Genomic DNA, 27,616 nt, shown 5'->3' on the forward strand with positions numbered 1-27,616 from the left:
TCAGTTTTAAAATCAATTTATATGTGCTCGTGACTGGAAAACAAAGACATTTTTATGACTATTTACCAGGAAATCCACGTTTGCAAAATCCAAATCTGAGGTTATATATTACAAAATTATTTTGCTGCATTGTAAGGCAATCAGTGTTGTTCTTTTCTACAATGAACTGTACAAGAATGACAAATAGGTACATGATTATTTTCAAACAACTCTAGAGAGATGTACTGACTACAGCAGCCAAACTATGCAATGTATCTATTACAATGTAAAGAAATGTCTTGAAAGGAGAAAGGTGTGAACTTGTATCCTTCGCCTGCGTAGAACTTGTTCTGAAATTCTACCCTGTAAGAAGAAAAAGCATTGCATTAAGATAAAGGCAACCACACGGACCCCTTTCAAAACTGCTATGCAAACATGCTCTGAATCGTATGCACAATGAAGAATTACTTTCAAGTGGAGCATATTTAATGTCAATAAAGGATTCATTTACTTTAAAAAGAAAAATTAAGCTTTACATTTTTTTAATTAAAAAATCCAAAATGTTTTGCTAGCAAGCCAGACACACATTAAAAGGAACACACATACCAGTGAAGTCGTACAGCATGTAGAAAAGCAGAAAGACCTTCCATGACTAAAAGGATGAATATTGTTAGAACCATAAATAAGGCTGAAACAGGTATCAGAAGGATGATGCCATATGTCGCATCCACACGAAGGCCGACTCTCATGATCATTGCCCAGAGGACTTCTGATAATTCTAAAATAAATAAAAAACACAATGAACTGTCCCAAATCCTGCTTTTTAATACTTTGCCACATGACATGCCTAAAGGACAAGTAATTTTACCAGGGACATATTATAGGCATTTCTCATTATTAAAAGCAGTTGAAGATGTAATACCTTATTCATGCCCTGTTCAGACGCAACAGGAAACTATGGCTTTGGACTATGTGGATGAGCTGTGGAAAGCTCTTAGCTTGCATGACCTGCTGTCCCCACTCCATACTGGCGAGACTGGGAGATCTGCTTCCGCTTTTAAGTTAAGTGTATTTCCTATGGTGTCTAAATTTAGGGAAATGCAGTTTGCTTCTTCACCCTCAACCCAATACTGCCCATACCAACAATGTATCATGCTGAATGTAATTGAACCGTATGATTTGAATTCTACCATTTGAACATAGAGATACTGAATATACTTTTGTTACTCATGAAAAATATTTTAATAAAAACTTATGTAAAAAAAAAGCTGAGGTCAAACCATGCTTTCAGATTCTGGCCTCTTGACTAACCATAGCTTCAATATACCACAGTTCTCCAAGTTCATACATTATAGGGAACAATGATTATAGGTTAAAACTGAAAATGGATGCTTCCAATCTCCTTGCAGTATGGAAAGAGGAGAAGGGAGGGTTGAATTCATGCAATCCATTCACATAGTAGGAAACAAATTTTATTATGTCTGAACAGGACAATGACTATGCACATTAGAATTAAATGTTTTATCCTCGAGGGTAATTTTAGCTCAGGTTTGGAAACAAGAGTTAATTCCATCAGTGGAAGACTGGTGAAAGAAAATTGTGGAATATATGGAAATTGCAAAATTAACATCGAGAATAAGACAGCAAGGCAGTGTAGTGTACATGAAAGAATGGGGAAAATTTATGACATACATAGACAAGCTAGTAGAATTAAAATAACATCTTTAATAAGAAATTACTCGCAGAAGAAAATGAGCTCACAACAATAAATCAGAAATCTTTATTGGATATATAGACAGAAAACACAAATACAATGTACAATAAATAAAAAACAGAAAATGAAAAAAAATGATATATGGGGTTTAAGAATTGAGGATATAAGAATATAAGTAAGAAGATAAAGGTTTGATAACGATACGAAGAAAGTTAAAAATGGATTGAAACTATAAGGAATATTATACCGCGCAACCAGATATACGAATCTAAAAATAGCAGAAGAAAGTAGTGTGGAAGTCGAATTTGTAATTTTTAATTGAATTTGTAATCTGAGATTTAAGATTAGGAAACAAAGATATGGACAAATGTAAAAGATAAATTGTAAATATAACAAATGTAATGTAACTAAATGTAATATGTAATATTATGTAATATGCTTTATGTGGAAATCAATAAAAATAATGGGGGGGAGAGAGAATTAAATGTTTTACATTTGTTTTAAAATCAAAAGCGGGGAGAGATTCCTAAAGAACCAAGGTGGGAACAAGAAAACAGAGTGTTTGAGACGGCATGCAGGATACTTACGTGTATGGGCCAAACTAAGAGCCCAGAGCCTGAGGTATGAAGCAGAGTTGGAGATGCATCCTAGACAGTATTCAATGGTATGGATAGCTTGATCCATGAATACATCTGCAAAGTTAAACTAAAGCAAAATAATATGTAAACATACAGATGCACTTTAGAATTCCCGGGACACATCAAATTCATTTCAGAAGGTGGTATCCAGTGCTAGTCATATTCAGAGTAGACCCACTGAGATCAACAGGCCTACAGAGTATCAATCAATCAGGAAGTTTATTCGGCTTTACGCCCATCATAAAACACAACACAACAAAATAAATCAAATAAAACAGCGGACTCGTTGAAGCCACAAATAATAAAACACAATTCACAGCTCACAAGGACAAATATTAACAATTAAAAAGAACAGAGTATGACTTTGTTAGGTATCAGGAAGGACCAAGCAGAAGGTCCCAGGTTTAATCCCCAGCATCTCCAAATAGGGCTGGGAGAAAATCCTGCCTACAATCCTGGAGAGCTGCTGCCTGCCAGTGTAGGTAGTAATGTGCATTGCCACATCTCAGCCTGTCTGAACTTGCTCTATGGTGTTTTTAAACAGTATTCCTTGGACAGTTTTTACCCTTACTGCCCCCAAAAGGCACAGAGAAGCATTACATGGGAATGTAGAGGCTTCACAGCATGCTGTGTCAATCATACAACACTATCCTGAATCCTCTGCAATACGCAGTAGTTCTAGAGTGCTCAACTCAGCATGAAAAGGGTCTCTGGAGGCAGAACATTTGAAAGAACTATTGATAAAAGTTTTCTAGGGGATAGCACCCTCAAAAAGCCCAGCACAACACAGTAACAAATTACAGTCATACCTCTAGATACAAATGCTGCGGGTTGCGTACAACGGGTTACAAACGCGCCAAACCCAGAAGTAATGGAGCAGGTTACTTCTGGGTTCAGCAGTTCGTGCATGCGCAGAAGTGTCGAATGATGTCATGCGCAGAAGCGCTGAATTGTGACCCGCGCGTGCGCAGAAGCGCTGACGCGGGTTGCATACTGCTCTAGATGCGAACAGGGCTCCAGAACAGATCCCATTTGCATCCAGAGGTACCACTGAACAAGATGACAAGTCCCTTCCCCAAGGAGCTTACAATCTAAAATTTAACACAGGGAGAGGCAACAGAAAGAAAGGGAGGGATTTATGGGCAAGGGTAAATGCAGGGGGATATGCATTAATTTAAATGCCAGGGTGCAGGACACGCTAAAAAGGGCGTTTTGAGGAGGGGTTTGAAATAAGAGCCAGCATCCTGCAGATGGCCTGTGAGAGATATGTAACATCACATTTTGCAGTCTTCCAGATTGTTGATAAAATGCATACAAGCCACAAGGGGGTGGGGTCCTTCCAAAAGAAATATAACACCACAAACTGAAGGGGAAGGGGAACAAACCCTGTGCTGCACTGAGAGGATTCCTTTTAAATAGCTCCAAACTACAGACAGTGTCTGTGAAACACACACATCTACCTCTTCTTTCTCCTCATCTTTGTGCCTGTGGTCCAAAGAGCTGCTTCCTTCTTCAATATCGTGAGTTATCAACAGAGCAATTTCTTCTTCACTTTCTTTTCGTACTAACCGGTAGCCTTTCTGGAGAATTAAAATATATATATTTATTTGAATTGTATCACTCACCCCACCTCAATAGCACAAGTTGGATTACAGCAACCATGCAAGCCATCTCCCCCCCCCCAAAAAAAAACCCCAAGCGCTAAAGATTTCATTCTCAAGAAAGGTGACCAACTTTTAAAAATGCAATGAAGCCTTCTGTATTTCTATCTCTGTGCTACCCAAATTTTTGAGAGCTGAAACACACTCTACTCACAACCGTCTACTGAATTAAGATTGCTTTTATAGTGTAAAGAGTAAGAATTAGCTGCACTTTAGGGAACCCTCCCAGTGGCACAACTTGGCAAGACCTCAAGGACCAAAAACAGCCTCACAGCAAAATGACTGTTCACAAGATCAACAACTGATAAGGGTCATGTTAGTACCTGGGCCGGCTTGGCAATCCTTGCTTTTTTAATAATAATAATAATAATACAGGCACCTTCCCACTTTCATGTGTTTAACACACGTGTGACCGCAATTATGCACGGTGCCAGGGAATAAAATAAATCAATTTAAACAGCAAAAAGCCATGAAAAAGGCAAAAATGGCCCCAAAACAGTGGGGAAATGGCAGAAATGGTGCAAAAAGAGTGAGAAAACAGTTAGCAATCCTATGAGCCTTTGCATTGACATTTGAGGCTGTGAAGAGTTGGAGTTTGAGAAAGGAGATTTGGAGAGAACAATTGTAGTGGAGTTGGGTGGGTTTTTAGAGTAGTTTGCCTTTTAGATGGTGATCCCCAGTACAGTATACATGATTTCACATATGTGTGCGATACCCGGGAACGCAACCTCTGCCTATAGTCATAGGCTGGTCAATTGGGCTACACTGTTACAGAACTTCATTTTATTACTTTTGGCTCGAAAACATATATATGTCCTTTTCTGTAACAAAATGGTGTTTATCCTTATCCTTTTTTCCTTGCCCCTTAACCAAAAGAGAACAGGTGTTTACAGAGCCATCAAACTAATTCAGAGAACATACATTTAATTGGAAGAAGGATTTTGCCAATCCTTTAACACACATGCTATCATAGGCAGTTATTTCCAATACATACTCTGTATGCTCCGATGCTTTGGCCTCCATTGTTCAACCAGTATAAATAAAGTGGTTTTCCAAAAAGCAGCACTGGAACTGAAAGCACAGCAACAGACAGGAGAAATTTCTGTACAATCATCTGTTTTGAAAGAGAGGAGGCAAAAAAGACAAAGCTGTTTTATATGGAGGTTGATTCCTTCCTCCCTACACAAAACCACTAAAACTCTCCTAATACCGTGTTTCTCCCAAAATAAGACGGGCCTAAAAAATAAGACATGGCATGATTTTTTAACGGCAAAAAATATAAGACATCCCCCCAAAATAAGACGTGTTGGGGTACCGGTACCCTACCGTGATGAAGCAGGTCTGGATGGCGCTTCCGTAAGGAACAGGAAGCGGATGCGCAACGTGCGCCACATGGAGCGCAGACGGACCGGGAGCCGGGAGAAGCTGCAGCACGCGTCACGCAGAGCCTCGACCCAGCAGGACCCTGCGCGATCCGCAGCTCGCGCCGCGCCAAGCCCTGACCCAGCGGGACCAGCAAGGGCAGCAGCGCGCGCTTTTCTGAGCCCTGACCCAGCGGGAGCCGGCAAAGGCAGCAGCGCGCGCGCCCTGCCGAGCCCTGAACTGCCGAGCCCTGCCGACTGAACTGAGCGGCAGCCGGCAAAAGCAGTAGCGCGCGCGCCCTGCCAAGCCCCGACAGAGCGGGAGCCGGCAAAGCCAGCGGCGCGTGCGTCCTGCCAACCCCTGAGCCGGCAAAAGCAGTAGCGCGCGCGCCCTGCCAAGCCCCGACAGAGCAGGAGCCGGCAAAGCCAGTGGCGTGCGCGCCCTGCGGACCCCTGAACTGCCGAGCCCTGCCGACTGAACTGAGTGGGAGCCGGCAAAAGCAGTAGCGCGCGCGCCCTGCCAAGCCCCGACAGAGCGGGAGCCGGTAAAGCCAGCGGCGCGCGCGCCCTGCCGACCCCTGAACTGCGGACCCCTGAACTGCCGAGCCCTGCCGACTGAACTGAACGGGAGCCGGCAAAAGCAGTAGCGCGCGCGCCCTGCCAAGCCCCAACAGAGCGGGAGCCGGCAAAGCCAGCGGCGCGCGCGCCCTGCGGACCCCTGAACTGCCGAGCCCTGCCGACTGAACTGAGTGGGAGCCGGCAAAAGCAGTAGCGCGCGCGCCCTGCCAAGCCCCGACAGAGCGGGAGCCGGTAAAGCCAGCGGCGCGCGCGCCCTGCCGACCCCTGAACTGCGGACCCCTGAACTGCCGAGCCCTGCCGACTGAACTGAGCGGGAGCCGGCAAAAGCAGTAGCGCGCGCGCCCTGCCAAGCCCCAACAGAGCGGGAGCCGGCAAAGCCAGTGGCACGCTGTGCCGAGCCCCGACAGAGCTTAATAAAAAAATAAAAATAAAAATAAAAAAATAAGACATCCCCTGAAAATAAGCCGTGGTGTGTTTTTTTTGCAAGAAAAATAAATATAAGACGTGTCTTATTTTAGGAGAAACACGGTAGCAACTGCAGTGCATCAGAATGTGACAAAGTGCCATGCAGGAGGGAGAATCTGTGGACATCACTGTGGACATCTCCAGGAATCACTAAACTACAAATCCCACAATCCCTGAACACTGAGCATAGAGCTAATGGGACTTTGTTCCAACAACACCTAGAGGACCACAGGTTCCCCATCTTTGGCATATACATTACTGAAAGGATTCAGACGGGTGTCAATTCTTTGCAGGAAAAGGACTTGCATGACAACTGACTTAAATGCCAATTTGGTATTGGGGCTCTTTTTCATTTACTGTTTATACCAAAGCAAGGCCACAACATTTATTAAGTTAGAATAATAGTTAAAAAGAACCCTTCTGATCCCCTGCCAAGGTGACCATATTAATCAGGCAGATTTTTTTAAAATAAAAAAGTGAAAGTCACGTTAATACTGCAGCTGGCAAATACCATCCTAGAAGAGGGACGGGAAGAAATGACTTTCCTAATATGATGCCTCCTGCAACACATGTAAAAATTTATCAGTTAACTCAAAACTGAGATTATGCATTGATGATTCAGTTCTATTCATGCTTATTCACAATTAACTGTTTTCCATGTGGTTTACTTCTCCATAAGTGTATTTAGGACTGCATTTGAAGATTTTAAAAAAAACTGGGTTACAAGCCCTAAAATGAACACTTTTGTATGGCTGTCTGTTCAATTCCATACCCTGTTTCTCACATTTTAAGACATACCCATAAAATAAGCCATAGCAGGATTTTTAAGCATTCAAGGAATATAAGCCATACCCCGAAAATAAGACATAGTGATAGGCGCAGTAGCAATGCCGGCTGCGGCAGGAGGAGGAGGAAAAAATAAGACATCCCTTGAAAATAAGCCATAGTGTTTTTTTTTGAGGAAAAAATAAATATAAGACATGTCTTATAATATGAGAAACACGGTATATTCCCCTAACTGCCTCTCTTCCTTCCAAACCATCCACTTGCATCTCCATACACAAAACAAAGACAAAAACCAAATCAGTGCAGAAAGAACAGCAAAGAGAAAATTGTTGGGAAACTACACCTTAATATTGCCTTGTTTATACTTTGCATGCATCGCTGCAATATTTCCACATTTATGCTTTTTCTTCCATGCTACAACTTTCATATGCCACTTCATCCCAGGCCACTGTGCCCACAAACTAACTTCTGATTTAGTCTTATCTTTTCATCTTTCCACTCCCCACACCTTCAGCCACATTAGAAAAGAGACATTTAAGCAACCTAAATTAGGTACTGTTAAAAACTCATTCATTTCAACTGGGGAAATTTAAGTACATGCCTAACTATTCCTTTGAAATCAATGCAGCTGAAGAGTTGTGTGTTTTGCTTTCTCTTTAGGAAACCCTACTGCAAGACCGGAGACAGACAAAGAGAAGGAATTCTGTGGCTATCTTTCAGATTATAGGGCTTACCAACCTGTCCTTCGAAAAATATGTGCGGTTCTCTCTTATTAGGAAACAGGAACATGTTAATGAACAAAATCAAAATGCTGGGAGCCGACTCAGAGTTCTTCGCGCCAAAAGCCAACCATTTATAGATGATCATAAAAACCAGGTATCCAAAGATGGAAAGAATGAACAGAAGTTGAGGAATGAACACCAAAAAAATATTGTACTTCTTCCTGAAATGCCTGATTGAATAAGAAAGAAGGTGGATTTCATTTCATTTTTTGTATTCAGAGTGGAAATCAGTTTTACACAGAAAGCTGATAAATATACTGTCCATGCCAAGAAAAAAAGAAGCAGCTCGAACACAGAGATCCAGCTCTGAGGGCTTTCTGGGGGTTTCCTCATTGCAGTAGGTGAGGTTACAGGGAACCAGGCAGAGGGCTTTCTCAGTAGTCATGCCCGCCCTGTGGAACGCTCTCCCGTCAGATGTCAAGGAATTAAACAACTATCTGACTTTTAAAAGACATCTGAATGCAGCCCTGTACAGGGAGGTTTTTAATGTTTTAATTTGCTGGAAGCCGCCCAAAGTGGTCGGGCCAACCCAGTCAGTTGGGTGGAATAATAATAATAATAATAATAATAATAATAATAATAATAATAATAATAATAATAATGTAAGGTCACGTATAAGGTTCCCTTCTAGCTAGCGAGCCTTGGGAGCCTTAAACAGTAGGCTAGATCTTGAATAATAGCTGTGCTTGTTCATCAACTTGATTTTTTAAAATAGGTTATACATAAAAGTTATTCCAAGAAATTCCCATCTCGAATAAAAAGGCATACCAAATAGTTGCAAACAACTGAAGCACACATGGTCCGTAACAAAACAAAAAACTATCAACAAACAGAGCTAAGGAACTGGTGTATTAAAAACACAAATTTATTATAATGAAATAATTATCCTATATACAAACACTAAATCTTTACTAGGCCAAATCCTATACTGTATATTTCAATATATGCCATAAGCGTTTCAACACAAAGGTTTTCTGTGGAGACTTTATTTAACAAAGAACCCAAGCACAATAAATCTATAAAAAATAAAAATATTAATAGCCCAGAAAAAACCCTCAGTACAAACCTTCCAGGCCTCAGGTAACTAAGAAGGACTACAACAGAGGAGTGATATAAACTTGCTAACAGCTAAAAGAGAAAAGGTTTTGACACACCTAGCAAAGGCTTTGAATCTGGAGCAGCAAGATAAATCTGGAGGGGAAATGTAGGTCAGGGGTCCCCAGACTACGGCCCGCGGGCCAGATGCGGCCCAATTGGCCTCCCAATCCGGCCCGCGACGACCCCCGCCGCCCGCTGCCGTCACCCGCTCTTGCGGCGCGCTGCGTGGCGGCACACTTCAAGATCTGAAAAAATCGCCGAAAAGACCCAGAAGTCGGGGGAGGTGCACTTCCGGGTCGGGGGAGGCCCATACGCATGTGCACAAACAATTTTCGGCGATTTTTCCGGCCTGGAAGCGCGCCACCGCGCCAGTAAATGGGTGCGCGCATGCGCACTGGCGCACACCCCCCACCCTCCGGCCCACTGCACGCGCACTCCCCCGCCCTCCAGCCTGCCGCGCGTTTGGCGCGGCGGGCACCGGCCCAAAGGCAGGTAAGTCTGGGGACCCCTGATGTAGGTTATATTAATTGTCATGGAAAAGTTTGCACTAACAGTCATTGATAAATTGGTAAGCTTCAGCTTGTTGATTATGTAGAGCTGTTTTCATTTTATCATAAGAACAGGAATTTTAAAAATACATTTATGCCTTAATTCCACTTTTGGTTGCTGCAATTCTGCTGTGAAGACACACACTTACAAGTGGTTAAATCCTCCTAAGATGACCCCAAACGTCATGTGGGTCACTCCAATAATTATAGACATTTTCATTTTGAAGGAATTCAAGAAACTGAGACGATTGCTTGCCAGGTTCCAAATCTGGTAAGAGAGAGGAAGGGGAATGAGGTATTGGCTCAAATTCTAACTACAAGCAAGGATTTAAAGAGCACAGTTCGGAGTCCTTCTCCAGCATTCCTGTATGCAAGGTAAGCAAGGAACCCCATGTACCTCTTTCACAAACACACTTAAGTTCTCTTGCAAGTTAGAAAACATGGGACACCCAGGATAATGTCCTTGAAATGGAAAATCATCCTACAGTGGAGAAAGCAAGGTGGGACTATGCTGAGAATTCTTTGAGGGAGAGGCTCCAAGGGGGCAAACTGAAGTGAGATAAAAGGCGTTACTAAGTGCTGCTGACAAGGGTGGGAGATGTATAGGGAACATGATTTTTTGGGGGTGCCTTTGATCAGCTACCTTCTGTGGGACAAAGCTGTTAGGAACACAGGGCGCTGCCTTATCCCAGAAACAGGCCCTTGGACCAGCTAGTATTGCCTATGCTAAGGGTGAGTAGCCTGTGGCCATCTAGGTTGGGCTCCAACTCACATCAGCCCCAGGCAGAATGGTCAATGGAAAAAGATTATGGGAGGTGGAGTCCAACAACAGCTGGGAGGGCCACATTTTCTCCATTTCTGGTCTACTGACAGCAGCTCTCCAGGGTTTCAGGCATAACTTTCTTCCCAGACCCACCCAGAAATGTCAGGGACTGAACCCTCCACCTTTTGCATGTACACTACAGTTCCTTAAGAAGTGAGGAACAGCTGCCAACCCTATAGGACTATCCTAGCAAACAGAAATATTTACATAAATTAAAGCTGTAAATCTGTTGGCCTATGATTCAGCACCGTAAAACTGCCAATTCTTCTTTAAAGGGTCATCGTTGCCACAGTGGAATCTCCGGGGGAAAACACTAACCGGATCTATGCCAAAAGGATAAGGTCCTATGAACACTCCAGTCGCATTTGGATTTAACATCAAATACTGATTCTTCAGGTCCTCCTCACTGTTAAAAAACAACAACACCACACTGCAGAATTAGGACTTGAACGAAGACATTTGTATCACCACAATATGCTATTTGCTATCTGAAGCTCCAGCAAGATCCCACAAGGATCTTGTGATATCTTGCAGGTAGGGCTGGGGGACACTCCTCTCTGAAATCCTGCCAGTCAGTCACTGTGCACAATGGTTAGCTACATGGAACAATAGTCCGACTCTGTATTTACAGCCTTCCAGAGGCCTTGTGCAACCTTCCCAGAGCCGAGTGAGCAAGGTGGAGGGCTTCAAAACTATTTCCATGGCAGCAAAACCCAGCGCAGAAAGAGCTTTTCTGGTGCCTTGCTTACCAGGCTCTGGGAAGGTCACATGAAATCTCAGACGGCTCCTTCCAACTGTTTCTGCTGCACTCCCCATTTATCTATTTATTTGTTTTCCTGCCACCAATCCAAAGCTGCAATTGTGTAAGTAAATCATGCTTCAGTTGCTGGTCTACTGTATTAAGAGAGATCTCCTTCTCAGCTAGCTTGACAGGGAGTTGTAAGGAACTCTATAACGTGCTCCATTAAAAAAAAAGTTGCAAGATGCAAAAATAGAATATACAGACTTGCGTCTTCGGACAAGGAAAGCTCTTGAGAAGAGGAAACATTTTGACTGTTGGCTAAAACCAAAAACCAGGAACTAATGTGGCCAGAGAGTTCTGCATCATAGAGGACACCACCACAAAGAAAGTCCTGTTCCATTCCCCCATAAATTTCACTGTTTTCATTGTTTCTGCTTACAGGTGAGCTGGGTAACAGCCATGTAAACTGGCAGCTCTTGAAACAAGTGTCCATTTTCTTCCAGTATAATAATCATAATGAATACAATTTATATATCATCTTTCTCCCATAAGGAGCGCAGAGTGGCAAACACATCAATAATGGAACAATTTAAATATATATATATATAAACAGTCACCTCAGGTTTGACAGGAACAGCATCTTTCAGCTGTCAAATGCCTGAGTAAACAGGGATGTTTTTTAAAAAATCACCTGGAAGTCAATCATGAGGGAGAAAAACACACCTCACCCAGGAGAGCATTCCACAACCATGGGGTGGCCCCTGAAAAGGCCCTGTCACAGGTCAATGCCAACAGAGCAGCCCCTGGTGGTGGCACCACCAAGTATAGAGGTAGCTAGTAAATATGTCCTTCAAGTGAAGGACATATCCCTCTCATTAAATGACTGAGAAAAAACTACCACAATATTTTAGAATGGCAGTTACTGGCTGTTGCTTTAAAGTAAGCCATTTATTATTCTGCACACCACAAAAGATACTTCATAATTGAACTGAAAGGCTAAAAAAATTAATCATGAAAATGGCAGGAATTGGAGGCACATTTCATTTACCATAGAATGAGTGAAAAGTATACTGTGACAGGTTTAGGACACTGCACAAGTGGGGAGAGATACCTCTGAGCTTCCTATCTCAATACAGTAGGCTGCTTTCACACCACACTGGGTTTAACAAAGGAGTCACTCACCGCCACTCCACAGCAAACATTTGTGAAATGTTCCAGTGGGAGTCAAATATATTCAAAGACTTTGAAAAGCAGTCATTGTAGATCAGGCCAGTGTATATAGAAAACAGTCCCATCAGCAGGATGATGTATCTTCCTTGAAAAAACATCTTCATGATCTGCAAATGTGAAAAAGGACAGGCCCACTGACTGCCATGTGAACTTCAAAGATAAGATGCTTTGTTACATGTGCAGCACATAAAAGCTTTGATGCACTTTCAAACAATGTATTTGATATGGTGCAGTGCCCAGATATGCCACAATTCAGAGTTACGTGGTACTGCAATGTGTGGTAGAAATTCAGAAGAAGAAGAAGCCAATCTTAGTAAGGATGCAGTGTGCTTTGTGCATAAAAATATAAGAAACCGCTCTGCTGGATGCATTCAGCTTCCAAAAGGGGTCAGCCAGATGCCCCCAGGAAGATCACAAGCGAGGCATGAGGATTTGCTGAGTTACATCTCTGCTATTTAGAATTTACCATCAGTTTATGCATGCCTTTGGGTGAGCCCAACACATGGTCAGAATGATCAGTTGTCCAAAAACAGGGCTTTCTCCAAAGTTTTTGGACTACTACACTCCCATCATTCCTGACCCAGTCCTGACCACTGGCCATGCTGCTGGGGCTGATGGGAGCTGCAGTGCATCAGAATCTGCGGGCCCTTCGCAAGATGCAATTCAAGTTCAGCATGATCTGCAGGGACACAGACTGCTCTATTCTGCCTTAAAGTATTTCCCCTTCTATGTGGCAGATACACAAGCAAAACTCCAGTGGTGGTGGTGGGGACTAATGGGCCATTTACAGAAATAGAAATATTGCGAAGAAGAAGAAGAAGAAGAAGAAGAAGAAGAAGAAGAAGAAGAAGAAGAAGAAGAAGAAGAAGAAGAAGAAGAAGAAGAAGAAGAAGAAGAAGATTTCATCTGTACCTCATCTTGTGATCGTAGGAGTTTGGGGTGTTTTTCATATAATACCATGAACAAAGCAAAGAGGAACATTATGAAGCCATGTCCACAATCTCCAAACATCACAGCAAATAAGAAGGGAAAGGTGATAATGGTGAAGAGAGCTGCAAAATGAGAGGGACAAGATTTCAGCTTTATAAGCAACTATACATAATGCATAGTATCCAAATTATCCATAAGCTGCCTATGCCAGATTACTCTAAATCATTGTTTGAAAGTGCCAGAATTTGGCTGAATTTGGCTCATTTTAGCCCTTGAAAGAAGGGAGGAAAAGCATAATCCAGCCACGGCTCTGCTCTTCCATGTTCCTCCTCAAAACCCAGCCTTTCCATGAACACTTTTGAGACACTCTCTTGGGCTGTATGTCAAGCTTGTTGATTTCAGTGGGTCTTCTCTTCTCTGACTTATGCCAAATGCAATCTAGTTCTCCCCTATCCCAGTCTACACTGCTCATCTTCTGCCCAAGGGGCACCTCCCCTCTGTCCACCTGTATGTGTAATCGGCTGAATTTAGTTTGCACTCTTATGCACTCAGCAGCACATGGTAAACCATTGTTGCTAACAAGTGTTAAATAGCAGACACTTTGCCATGCCTTATAAATATTTCTCCTGCAACCATTCCTAACAAGGGAGAAAGAATAAATCCTGCTTCTCAATAAGTATCTTTCAATCAGTGACCTACCTGGATTAACTTCTCTGTAGCTCCCAATCCCATAAGCATCAACAATGCCCTGGAATCCAGAGGTGAATTTATTGGTACGTATCAAAGTTGGAGGCGTTTCCTTTGTTGGTATCGTGTTCATGAACGAAGGGACGGACGCTCCACTTTCATTCTGCTTACATAATTTTAAAAAAGGAGACCAGTATTGTTTTTTGTGAAGCTGGAAAAATAACACTGATTTCCACATTCTGTCAACCAGACAATGAGCATGAGCAGAACTGGGGTGGGGAGGTGCAGAGTCAGACTTAAGCCACCCCAGCTCTGATGATGTACACATACAAAACTCTTCATGTCATTCACATGCTAGAGTACATGCTTCAGAACTAGATGTGCAAACCCCTCCTCTGCTACCATGAGATCCAAATGTGTGTATGTCAGCCAGGGCGAGCCTGTGCAACTCCAGCCTTCCACCTCACATGACATCCACAGAGGTCTACAGAGAATCCTCTAAGCCTTGCTATTTGCCGAACTTCAGCCATAACCTGTTCATGCAAGGCACTTTCATTATCCATGCAACTCACAGCCTCCTCCCCTCTATTTATAAAGAAATGCATGCAATTTATCATTCATACTGAAAACCCTGAATGCTACATGCTGCCAGTGCAACATTCTCTCCTACCATTCAGTACATTCAGCGCAGTGCAGTGAGCCCCAAACCCACTCCTTCCCTGCTGAGATGAAGACAGACAGTCTCCTTGCTGAATGAGAGGCACATGATGCAGACCTTTTTACTCCAGCAGGCATTTTAAGAGGGTGTCTGTTTTTATGATGAATGTTATTGTGCCATTTTCTGTGCATTGTTTTTAAGTACATTGCTTATAAATGTTAATAATTAAGTGGTATAAAAATAAATAAAGCAAACCCGGAGATAAAATTTAAATCACTTACAGATCCTTCCTCGAGGGCTCGGCGCATGTTTGGCAGATCAGCCACTGGGCACCAGACCTCAGCAATCAGGCATTTGTTGGTGACATCAAAGCTGCAGAGATTCAGCACGTGGTAAATGGCTTTCATCTTCTTCACTTGGACATCCCAGGTGTAGATAGACTCAGACGCCTTGCACAAAACTTGCCGTAAATAATCTTCAGTTTTATGCAGTACCTTTGTTGTTGTTTTTAGAAAAATATTTAAAACTATAGCAAGAACAGTGAACTAACAGGGCAACTTTATACAAAGTTCACACAACTGCCCTTGCTATCTATACTCACATAGGTCTTTCAGTACATGTATTGATTTTATCTACTGGTAGCTCAAAAGCTATTCCATCTGGCTTCAGGCGGCCCAACTAAAAATGCTTTCATGTTGTAAGAAATAGAGTAAGGGTTGTGCAGTCTTTCCATCAAGGGGCACATTCCCTCAGGGAAAATTGGTTGGGGCCCACTTGTTTCTGGATTAACTACTCCACAATAAAGACCGCCCTGCTACAGTTCCCACCATGCCTACCTCCAATTTGAACTGCCAACACACAAACATAGGACAAACCAAGTGGAGCAGACCAATGGCCCATCTAGTCCAGGATCCTGTTATCATTGTGGCCAATCAGATGCCTGTGGGAAGCCTACAGCCTGCTTCAATCCCAGCTCAAGTGGAGCCCATCTGTTTTGCACTGGCCCGCCTTGTCCTGAAAAGTTCTCCAACATCTAACAAACCCAAACCGCTCCTCCCAACACCACTGTCTCATCCACACACTGACACTACAAAGCCGCACCTATCTAGCTGGCCCTTTGTTAGGAACCAGCAGAATTTTCAGACAGCCTCTGCAGATCTACCCAGAGGTGAGTCCCACTGGGTTGGATGGGTATCAAGAGAAATTCTTTTCTTAGTACAACAGACCAGTACAGCTACTGGAAAGCAAGTAATTATATTCTGGCTTGAGTTTATGCACATGCTTTCACTCTCTCTTACACAAACACACACAGAGCGAGGAAGAGAGCACAGATGGCAATCAATTTCTTTCCAGACAGTTGGGGAAGTATCTTCTTATCTCCAAGCCATACAGCCAGGAATTTTTCCCCCAATCAGTTTATTTTTATCAAATAAAGTATTGTCCTTTTTATTTGTTATGAGAAACTACATAGAAAGAGAAGAGAAAATGCACTTTAAAAGGCATAGGGAGGGGACCAAACAGGTAGGAATGACCTTTGATAGAATGGAAGAGTGCGGTAGCTACAACAGGTGTCAGGTGCTGAATAGAAGAGGTCTGTCTTTTAGATTTCTTAGGTGTACACATTTTATATGTAAAATCCTATGCCTGAGTACACATATAACAGCTCATAAACTGTAAAGAGTTCCCAGAAAGCAGAGCCACTGTTGCCAACACCTGCAAAAAAAGTGAAGTTGATCACCCCTCGTTTACATTAAAGTCCATATGGTCGAAAGTTAGTCCAACCTCTTCCTTTTAAACATGCACTCAGAACTGTAAGTTATGTATTAACCTTCTTCCATGAGATGATTTGTGCCTCCAAGGTGCACCAGTAACTTTCTACTCACCATATGAAGATCCTGAATGCGAACCTGGAGTCCTTCCATAACTGTTCGGCGCTCCTCAGGGGTGCTGGGATAGGGGTAGACATGGCAATGGTAGCTGGCAAAAAACAAAAATAGTCTACATAAAAGAGCCCAACATAGAAGAGAAGAGCAGAACTGCAAAACAAAAGCAGTGGGAACTTAATCTGGTCTTGCAAAAACAACAACACAAAAACAAAGCCTAAAATAGTTCTGGAATATAGGAAGCTGCTTTATATTGAGTCAAGAATGCCGGTTTATCTAGCTCAGTATTGTCTACTCTGGCTGGCAGTAGCTCTCCCAGGTTTCAGACAGCAGCTTTTCCCAGCCCTAACATGGAGACACCAGGGAATAAACCTGGGACCTTCTGCAGATGCTCTACCACTGAGCTACAGCCCTTCCCCAACTTTAGATACAGAGCTGAAGAAGTCTGCCAGGGTGATGGATCAGCACAGCAGCTGTCAGACTGTGTACCAGGAAACAAAGGTGCCTTGTAAGTTTTATCAGGGGTTCCGGGTTGAGAAGTTCAACAATGGCAGACAAACTCTACTTAAAGACATTTTGCCAAGAATAATTTGCAGGTATGCAGTGAGGATCAGGGTTATGGTGAAATAAATATTACTGTATTTACTTGAATGTAATGCTCACCATTTTTGCCCAAATGACGTCACAAAAATAGGGTGCACATTAGGTTTGACTGCAAGCTTGAAAAACACAGCTAACATAGCAAATACTTTTTTTTGTTTCAAGGTTTTGAAAATTGAGGTGTGCATTAGATTCACATAAATATGGTATGTTGCCACCTTACTAAAGCTAGGCAGGCCTGGGTCTGATCAGTGCCTGAATATGAAACCTCCAGGGAACCCTGTGCAGGTCACCTTATTGCCACTGAAGAAATGCAAGATACAAATGCAATTAATAAGCACATATGTAGCTACAGAAGTCATGTTTTCAGGTGCACACTCAGTTCAGGTGTGGTGATGATGAGGCTCAAGAAACGTCACCAGCACCCCATTGGTAGCAGGGTCTGCAGCCCAGAACATGCTCCTAAGGATTCCTACAATGCATGCACTCAAGTTCTGGGGCAGACATTACAAGATCCTCCACAGACAAAGCAGTACATGCTGCATTCTGTAGTACATGCTGTAGAATATTTGGGGAAACAGCACAAGAAGTGACTGTGCATTTCTAGTGACTGAAGACCACAATTTAGAGTTGGCAAAGCAACTGTGATCTAAATCTCAGTTTCAATGCACACTGCCAGGTCACAGCACAATGCAGGGACACTTGGCAGCTGCTGCTCAGCAAAAGTTCAGAAATGGAAACCAGAAAGCTCAAATACATTGGCATTTTTTTATTCCCTCTATAGCCAGTCTCCAAAGTATCTGTGCCTCCCCTTCTCCTGCTTTTGGAAGCAGAAAACAGAAAGTTGGGTACTTATCATGAACAACCTTTTTGGGAGCAAGAGTCGTGAGCAACCACCCCACGATCCTGACACATTAGGACATCAGAAGCAAACCCCATTTTAATCCTATATTACATGATGACTACGATTTAAGTGAATTTAAAATGCAACACTACCATATGCTCAGAGCATTTATTTCTTTATCCACCAGGACTGACAAACTGCTTTTGTTTTGTTGGTTCTAACTTATCTGTAATGTATAATGCAGCTGTAAAGCACAGAATGGTGAGGTGGGGAGGGAAAATGTTAATTGTGTTTCACAAATGAAGTGATACAAGCAGGGGCTTAGGAAGAGGGGGGCGGGGGCAGCAGTCCCCCCCAGGTGTCATCCCAGAGGGGGGTGACAAAATCCCCCCGGGCGGATTGTGGTGCCGTGCTGATCGCCCCTGTGGGTGGATCGTCCTGCCCCTGGGTGCACGGCATGTGCGCTGCTCCAGGTGCCTGAGTGGCTAACTCCGCCAGTGGATATATGTAGCCATCTAAAGGAGAGCTCTGCATAAGACCATTATATCCAGGGTTTATGGCTACCTAGCTGCACCACTGCCCTGCCCCAAAGGCTCACAATCTAGTAAGACACAATGCAAATGGAAAAAGGAATGGAGAGAGTAGAGGAAAGCACGGACTGAAGCAACTGCTCCTTTACCAGCTAAAGAACAAGGAAAGGTTCATCTCCCAATTGCCAGGTCACCTGGCTGGTGGCAGAAGCGAAATTGTGCCTCCCCTCAAGCTCCACAGTCTCAGGTCAGGTAACATGCCCCATGCACACATTGTATCCTTTTGAGTACAGTGGTACCTCTGGTTACGAACTTAATTCGTTCCAGAGGTCCGTTCTTAACCTGAGGTACCACTTTAGCTCATGAGGCCTCCCGCTGCCACACAATTTCTGTTCTCATCCTGGGATGAAGTTCTTAACCCAAGGTACTACTTCCGGGTTAGCGGAGTTTGTAACCTGAAGTCTTTGTAACCTGAGGTGTTTGTAATCCAAGGTACAACTGTATAACCTCATATTTTTTATATTATGCCTAAAAATTGAATGTTTGAATAAGTTCAGTACTAGGGCTTAGCCTTGAGAGTCTCACACAAATCCCAACAGAAAGGGGCAATTCTTATGTAGATAGGGACTAGCACTGATTGCAAAGAGAGAGAGAAATATTTAAGACCATATTCTGCAATATAAAAATCTCAGTAGGAAAAAGTAAAGCAAATTAAATTATGTTAATTCTTACCAGTCACATATTTTCTTAACTTTCTGGCCTATCTGTTCACCCCAATAAGATATTAAGAAAACAAACCATTTGTTAGGTTCTCCCTGAAAAGTAAACAGAAATTGTTCAGTTAAAATTTGACCACTACAATTCCACTTTACTGGTGATCGACTAACTACTCATACTGAACCAACTGCACAATTTCTTTTAAAAATGAATTTTGATACACAAAAATGGTAGATAGGGGGTTTCTGTATTCTGTGAAGAGATTCCACATGCACAAAGCTCTGGTACAGGCTTAACTCTTAAAATCCCTAATGAACAGCAAAACTATGGCTAACCTTATTGAGACTGCTCCCAGTCATCTAGTGGCTGTGTTTGAACAATATCACAAGAAACCATGTTTTGCCAAGACAAGAATGAGCTACAGCTTCAGGCTTGCATACTTCCCCCATGCTGCTCCTCTGGCACAGCTGCGAGGAGGGGTTCAGAAGCTTTCATTTCCATTCTTTATTAAATGCACTTTGTCAGTTGATCTTAAGCCTTTAATCAGTGCTTTTAAATATTTTTAAAGTTGTTACAGTAAGTGACACACTTTTAACATGGGGGGGGGTACTGCATGCCCTTGAGTACCCTCAGAAAAAATACGGCCCTTAACTATGGTTTGTTTGAAACTTCAGACCGTGAGCTACAAAGCTGGCTTGTTTCAACAAGCCACCATTAAGATTAACACGTTGCATTTTAATCAAAACCAGATGTGAAAGTTTGTAATCTTCCCCTCTGAGCCACTTTTCAGCCATGGTTTACCTCTTGCAGGTGTAACTCAGTTTAAACCCAGTTCAAATCATGATGATACTGTACTAAAATATACTGTATTTTAACCATGCTTTTGCTATTCAGACATAAAAGCTTAAAACAAGTCACAGTTAAACATTATGGTTTGGATATTGAGTAAGTAAGTCACATTTAGGTGCCATACTTTTCACATAGTAGGATAAGTTATTGTAAGCTGTCTAGAAGCCTCTTCAGCTAAAAAATCAAATACAATTACTAATAAATAATAAATACTCCATTTCTACAGGATACAAGTGTGATGACCTTGCTTTGGATCCAGCCATAACACCCAAGTAGCAACATATACTTTGTGTGCAGATGTATAATTTAGATGAGGAGGTGGGATGATCAACCTTCAGAAACAGGCTGTGTTATTTATCTGTCCTGATTACTCACGGTATCTGGATCTTCTAGGCACTCGTCCAGTTCTGAATAAGAAACAATTGTATATCCTTTGCAGACTCGCCACAGCATTTTCTCAAAGGCTTCAATTTTTGCTCGGTGAACTAAGCCAGATATAAACCTACATTTAAAAAAAATACAAAGTATACTATAGGAGCAAACTTTAAATTTTATTGCATGAGCATTTGGACCAGAAAGGATACCATATTCTATCATTACATGCCAGTGAAGTTAGTTAGGAAGAGCTGGGCATTCACAGATTATCTGTAAACTAAAATGCCTCTGCCACTGAGGTGCACATGGAAACCATTAAAATTACACAAGGTCATACCAAGTGAGATACAAGATCCCAGCACTTATAATAATTTTTTAATCTACTAATCTCCTCCTTACTTAAAAGCACAACAGGCACATGAAGGAAACACAATTGGCTATCAAATATCAAACCAGGTAGAGCTCAATTCAGTATGACACTGATTGGTGCCAACTGTTAATACTGTCAATTTGAAGCTCTGAAACAGGTATTAGGCTGCAAATCTGAACTCACTTACTAGGGAGTAAAATCCACTGAGGTTATTGGGATTTACTTTGGAGTAGGCAGGTTAATTACATAAAACTACGCTCATGCAAGCACTCACCCGCATGCATGACACCCAAAAGAATAGGATTAATGCAGGCTCGCTTCCTCACTAGAAGGGAAAGACTAAAGAAGAGCTAAATTATTCCAAAAATCTGCCATATCTGTGGCACCATCAAAGTGGTCAGACCTTCATTTTCATCTAAATGTGAAATGGCCATTAACAGTTAAGTGCCCAGCTGTCTATAGTCGTACCTCGGAAGTCGAACAAAATCTGTTCCGGAAGTCCGTTCAACTTCCAAAACGTTCAGAAACCAAGGCATGGCTTCCAATTGGCTACAGGAAGCTCCTGCAACCAATCAGAAGCTGCAGAAGCTGCATCGGACCTTTGGGTTCCAAAGAACGTTCGCAGACTTGCACACTCACTTCCAAGTTTGAGTCATTCGGAAGCCAAACTGTTCAACTCGCAAGGCGTTCAGATCCAAGGTACGACTGTATAAACTTTTTCATCACTTACCCCAGTTTGGCACCAAGTCTATGCATGCAGTTGTAGTCCACTAAGCGGTCCGTTTCTAAAGTTGGGAATTCTTCATAATTCGTAAGTAAACAGGACTCAAACTAAAAAGAAAAAAAATGAAAGAAAACATTTCTTCAAATGTGCTAGGGCTGTGCCCAAATCACAGGGGAGTGATGATCACCAAGAGAGATGGGAAACAAGGCTTAAGGCTACTGCATTTGCCTGCATTCAATGGCATTCAGTGCCTCACAGGACTGCAGCAAGGCCCAATGCTGCAAGAATCCAGCAGCCATTATCAGGTACTAGGTGGGCCCTGGAAACTGGCCTATGGCTCATTGCCTCCCTTCTGTAAGCCCAAGAAGAAGAAGAGTTTGGATTGGATATCCCGCTTTAACACTACCCGAAGGAGTCTCAAAGCAGCTAACAATCTCCTTTCCCCTCTTCCCCCACAACAGACACCCTGTGAGGTGGGTGGGGCTGAGAGACTTCAGAGAAGTGTGACTAGCCCAAGGTCACCCAGCAGCTGCATGTGAAGAAGCGGAGACGCGAACCCGGTTCCCCAGATTCCGAGTCTGCAGCTCTTAACCACTACACCACACTGTTTGCCATGCAATGGTAACAGTACCTCAGCAGTTCTTCTGACAAAGGACCGGGTGATCCGTAGCATGTGGGTATATTCCGTCAGCTCAAGGAGATTCTTCCTCAGCTTCTCTTTATTTTTCGTCACTTCTCTCAACTCCACCTCCAACTTCTGCAACTGCTCCTGCGATAAAGGGCAAAAGGGCATTTCCATTCTGGCTCTATACTTGTGGCCCTCCAGATGTTGTATGGCCACAACTCCCATGACAGTCATTCAATTGTTACAGTGCTGAACTAGCACCAGGTCTACTGTACAAAAACCTCAAGGCTCAATATTACTTTCTGAAATAAGCTTATTGTTGGCATCCGTCTGTTTCACAAGACACTGGAGTAGTATACCTTTAGGGGAGATGTCAAACCACTGGGGAGTTAGCTAGTCACTCTCAATTTTGATTGAGTCTCAGTTCCATAAGGTAAAATTTGTTTAGTAGTTGCATCATGGTAGCTTCACAACAGTCTACTTCTTAAACTCATTCCTGTCTGTTTCCCTTACTTAAAGTATACACCTTTTCCTTTCTTTCTCTCCGTCTTTCCCCTTCCTGCAACACTGCACTGCTTTTTCCTCTTCTCTACCTGTCTTCCATCTCGGGCCTTTTGAAGTGGCCAGTCCTTTGTGACTCTGCCTGCCCCCTCCAGTCAATCAGTTGCACCTCATGATGTTTGTAAGCGCTGGGCACCCGCATATATCATAAGCAGGCACCACAACTCACTGGCATTCCCAACCAGTCCCACTACTGTGACTCAAACAGAAGAAAGCCCACTAAGCCCCAATTTACCACACAAAAATGAAGAGGGTATTATTGAGTATTTCTTTGGCAAGCATTGATTTAATTATGCACCGGGATGAAAGATCTGTACTTTCTATTCAATGACTCTCAGCTCCCAATTGAGCTAAGCTCACTGGATGGGCCCAAACAAGTCAGGGCCTCAGCCTAACCTGCCTCACATGGTTGTTGTTACAAGATTAAAATTCTACTCATGAGCTTCTTGAAGGAAAGTTGGGAATTCGAGCATGCAAGCTTCCACAATTGGCCCAAAATGAAGGAAAATAAGTGGATCTATGACTACCCTTTAATTCCAGAAGATCACCATTCCCCAAAAGTACCTGAATCTCCAACATCTGCTTCAACGGAGGGGCAGCAGGGGTAACATTTCCTTCTGGTAGAGGAATGTCCGCTCTCTTAATTTCTTGCACAAGGTATCCTGGAGTAAAGGAGAGAAATACTTTCAAAGGAGTATTCTAACTCAAGGAATATTGTTCCATGGAAGGTTTGCTAGGGAATGAGGAACTTCAACTCTCCAAAGCAGTGAGCTCTCAGGGTTATTATCCTTGGGGAACTCTTGGCCACATAGATTTGGCTGCTGCTCTGGGAATATTCTGCATTGCAGAGAATGCTTAACACCTTCCAGGACTCCCAAAGCTTAAGGCGGCCTCTCCATAAGCCTGTCAGGCCACAATGTTACACCATGTGAACTGAGATGTACAGTAGAATGTGTTCAATTCTTGCCTTGCAGAGGCTGCAAACTAGAAATCATCAGTTATTTATTTATTTGCATTTATTAATCACTTCCTATGAAACTTCCCAAAGTAATAAGCACATATATACAAACAATTAAAAGAATTTAAGATATAAAACAATTCCAAAACCAATATAGACTGGGACAGTAATCTCCAGTTAAAAGGCTTGTTGAAAAGGAAGGTTAAAAACAGGGAAGAAAACTTTAAAGTTTCCAATTGTTTATTTGCAGCTGTGTCTCTACCCACCATGCATTGCAGGGGGTTGAACTAGATGTCCCTCAGGGTCCCTTCCAACTCTGCAATTCTATGATTCTATGTGACATAAGGTGTAGAGTAGGTGGGCCATGGGGACCCATTTGGTCCACACACCAGAGGTTCCCCACTTCTGTTTGAGAGCATCTTTTCCCAACCTAGTGCCATCCAAATAATTTTGGACTACAATTCCCATCAGCCCCAGCTAGTTTGGTCCCATCAGATGTCAAGGAAATTAACAACTATCTGACTTTTAGAAGACATCTGAAGGCAGCCCTGTTTAAGGAAGTTTTAAATGTCTGGTGTTTTATTGTATTTTTAATATTTTTCTGGAAGCCACCCAGAGTAGTTGGGGAAACCCAGCCAGATAGCAGGGTATAAATAATAATAATATAATAATAATTTCCCCAGCCACTCTGGGCGGCTCCCAATCGAGTGTTAAAAACAATACAGCATTAAATATTTAAAACTTCCCTAAACAGGGCTGCCTTCAGATGTTTTTTAAAAATAGGATAGTTGCTTATTTTCTTGACATCTGATGGGAGGGCGTTCCACAGGGCAGTGCCACTACCGAGAAGGCCCTCTGTCTGGTTCCCTGTAACTTCTCTTCTTGCAATGAGGGAACCACCAGAAGGTCCTCGGTGCTGGATCTCAGTGTCCGGGCAGAATGATGGGGGTGGAGACACTCCTTCAGGTATACAGGACCGAGGCCATTTAGGGCTTTAAAGGTCAGCACCAACACTTTGAACTGTGCTCAGAAACATACTGGGAGCCAATGCCGATCTCGCAGGACCGGTGTTATATGGTCCTGGCGGCCACTCCCAGTGACCAGTTTAGCTGCCACATTCTGGATTAATTGCAGTTTCCAGATCACCTTCAAAGGTAGCCCCACGTAGAGCACATTGCAGTAGTCCAAGCGAGAGATAACTAGAGCATGCACCACTCTGGCAAGACAGTCCGCGGTCAGGTAGGGTCTCAGCCTGCATACCAGATGGAGCTGGTAGACAGCCGTCCTGGTCACAGAATTGACCTGTGTCTCCATGGACAGCTGTGAGTCCAAAATGACTTCCAGGCTGCACACCTGGTCCTTTCAGGGCACAGTTACCCCATTCAGGACCAGGGAGTCCCCCACACATGCCCACCCCCTGTCCCCCCAAAAAACAGTTCTTCTGTCTTGTCAGGATTCAACCTCAATTTGTTAGCCGCCATCCATCCTCCAACCGCCTCCAGGCACTCACACAGGACATTCACCGCCTTCACTGGTTCCGATTTAAAAGAGAGGTAGAGCTGGGTGTCATCTGCATACTGATGAACACCCAGCCCAAACCCCCTGATGATCTCTCCCAGCGGCTTCATATAGATATTAAGAAGCATGGGGGAGAGGACGGAACCCTGAGGCACCACACAAGTGAGAGCCCAGGGGTCTGAACCTCATCCCCCAACACCACTTTCTGGACATGGCCCAGGAGAAAGGAACGGAACCACTGTATTAACAGTGCCCCCAGTTTCGAGCTCCCCTAGACGGTCCTCAAGGTTGTCATGATCGATGGTATCAAAAGTCACTGAGAGATCCAGCAGAACTAGGAAACAGCTCTCACCTTTGTCCCAAGCCCACCAGAGATCATCGACCAGCACGACCAAGGCTGTTTCAGTCCCATGGTGAGGCCCGAATCCCGATTGGAAGGGATCCAAATGGTCCACATCTTCCAGGCCTGCTTGGAGTTGTTCAGCAACCACCTGCTTGATCACCTTGCCCAAGAATGGTAGATTTGAGACTGGGCAATAGTTGGCCATATTGGCCAGGTCTAAAGATTTTTTTTTAAGAAACGGTTTAATGACCGCCTCTTTCAGCGGGTCTGGGAAGGCTCCCTCACAGAGGGAAGCATTTACCACCCTGCAAAGCCCATTGCCCAGCCCTTCCCGGCTCGCTTTTATTAGCCAGGATGGGCAAGGATCAAGGAGACAGGTGGTCGGTTTCACTCGTCCAAGCAGCCTGTCCACATCCTCGGAGATAACAGATTGGAATTGATCCCATGTAACATGACCAGACAGGACTCTAGCACTCTCCTGCCCCGGCCCTGCTCCCACGGTGGAGTCTATCTCCTTCTGAATTTAAGTGATTTTATCTGCAAAAAAACTATGCAAAAGCATTACAAGAGATTTTGGGGTCCCTACCAGGCCCCGGTGACGAAAGTGGTTCCAATAGATTGCGAACCACTTGAAAGTCTCCTGCTGCTGTTTTCTGCAGATGCAAGAGAGGTGGTGAAGAAGGTCCTCTTCGCCGTCGCCATTGCCACTTGGTAATCTCGACGTTGAGCTCTAGCCCGTATCTGGTCTAATTCAGAATGAGTTTTCCACCACTGGCGCTCTAGCCGTCTCAACGATTGTTTCATCACCCTCAGCTCCAGGGAAAACTACAGGGTCATCTGGGCTCCATGCAATCTGAGAGGGCGCTTCAGAGCCAGACAGTCAATAGCCCTGGTTAACTCCGCATTCCAGCGGGCCACCAGGGAATCAGCTGAAAGGCCATCAACATGGGATAAAACATCCCCTACCACTCTCTGGAAGCCAATTGGATCCATTAAGTGGCAGGGGCGGACCATCCAAATCAGTCCCACCTCCCTGCAGAGGGGAAGGGTCACAGAGAAGTCCAGTTCCACCAGGAAGTGCATAAATAAATAAATTATTATTATTAGGGATGACAGTAGTTCAAAACACCTGGAGGGCACTAGATTGGAGGATGCTACTTTGGATAATTGGATCCTTGGCTTTACAGATGGTGATTCAACCAAGTTTCACTCAGTCATGTTCATTAATTTCAGTGGGTCTAATTTGAGAGCAAAGCTGAATATCCCTTCAAGGTCTTTTTAGGGCTTTAAAGGTCAGACCCACCCCTTTAATTTGAGCCCGAAAAGAAATTGATTTGGATCCACACTGTTGCACTTATGCCCCACTGAAATCAATGGGACTTAATTCATTGACATGTCCCATTAAGTCCCACTGATTTCAATGGGAACGAAGTGTAATTTATTTAGTCTAGATACAATCCATTGGCTACAAGAATAAGTCACACAGGACAGGTGTTAGTTGATCTGATCACTATACTCCTATCAGCATCCCTGCAGCTGCATTTTGAACCGGATGATGTTTCCAATTTAAGGGCAACCTCATGTAAAGAGTACTGCCATAATCCAAGCAGTACATGTATGGAACAATTTAATACTTGACAAAGCTATTGAGGTGGTCACTTACATAGTCACCTGACAGCAAATTTCAAAATCTGAGCACTTGGTAAAACTAACAACTGTGTTAAGCCAGCAGTTTAAAAGCATGAGAATGCAATTTGCAACACAGAGCAATGCGTTCAGCAATGCTAAAGATTGAAATAGCTTTTAGTCACATTGTTTGTTAATAGGCTTATCTCATTTCCCTGAAAGGCCATCAGAGAGAGGGGGGAGGGGGGAATGAATGAATGCACCAATTCCGATTTCTGGAAAGGGAATAAGCATGAAAGCTGAAGCCTAAGTAAACTCAGTTTCAAATTGGTAGACTACAGAATATACACCTATCTCAGTGAAACATGAGCCCCCCAAAAGCAGCACAAAATAGTGTCCAGATCAAGGGAAA

At 43.3% G+C, this 27,616-nt stretch overlaps 1 protein-coding gene across 3 annotated transcripts in view; it reads right to left on the reverse strand.

Annotated features, from left to right (window-relative positions):
* ATP6V0A2 (ATPase H+ transporting V0 subunit a2) overlaps positions 1-27,616 on the reverse strand; it is a 32,832-nt gene continuing 5,216 nt past the window's right edge. For 2 of the 3 annotated variants that reach the window (XM_035097887.2, XM_060269866.1), the window contains exons 3-20: positions 23,324-23,421; positions 22,205-22,342; positions 21,580-21,680; positions 20,480-20,606; positions 19,271-19,353; positions 16,565-16,658; positions 14,963-15,175; positions 14,036-14,189; positions 13,319-13,458; positions 12,359-12,513; positions 10,753-10,840; positions 9,761-9,879; positions 7,922-8,135; positions 4,987-5,106; positions 3,792-3,911; positions 2,281-2,398; positions 586-757; positions 1-342 (exon numbers count right to left, since the gene is read on the reverse strand). In XM_035097887.2, coding sequence (XP_034953778.1) covers positions 243-342; positions 586-757; positions 2,281-2,398; positions 3,792-3,911; positions 4,987-5,106; positions 7,922-8,135; positions 9,761-9,879; positions 10,753-10,840; positions 12,359-12,513; positions 13,319-13,458; positions 14,036-14,189; positions 14,963-15,175; positions 16,565-16,658; positions 19,271-19,353; positions 20,480-20,606; positions 21,580-21,680; positions 22,205-22,342; positions 23,324-23,421 — 2,354 coding nt within the window. In that variant the 3' untranslated portion in view covers positions 1-242. The remainder of the gene's footprint in view (positions 343-585; positions 758-2,280; positions 2,399-3,791; positions 3,912-4,986; positions 5,107-7,921; positions 8,136-9,760; positions 9,880-10,752; positions 10,841-12,358; positions 12,514-13,318; positions 13,459-14,035; positions 14,190-14,962; positions 15,176-16,564; positions 16,659-19,270; positions 19,354-20,479; positions 20,607-21,579; positions 21,681-22,204; positions 22,343-23,323; positions 23,422-27,616) is intronic. The other variant, XM_035097888.2, reaches the window with a different exon arrangement.

The sequence above is a fragment of the Zootoca vivipara genome, chromosome 17 (assembly GCF_963506605.1).
Source record: "Zootoca vivipara chromosome 17, rZooViv1.1, whole genome shotgun sequence".
Taxonomy (NCBI): Eukaryota; Metazoa; Chordata; class Lepidosauria; order Squamata; family Lacertidae; genus Zootoca; species Zootoca vivipara.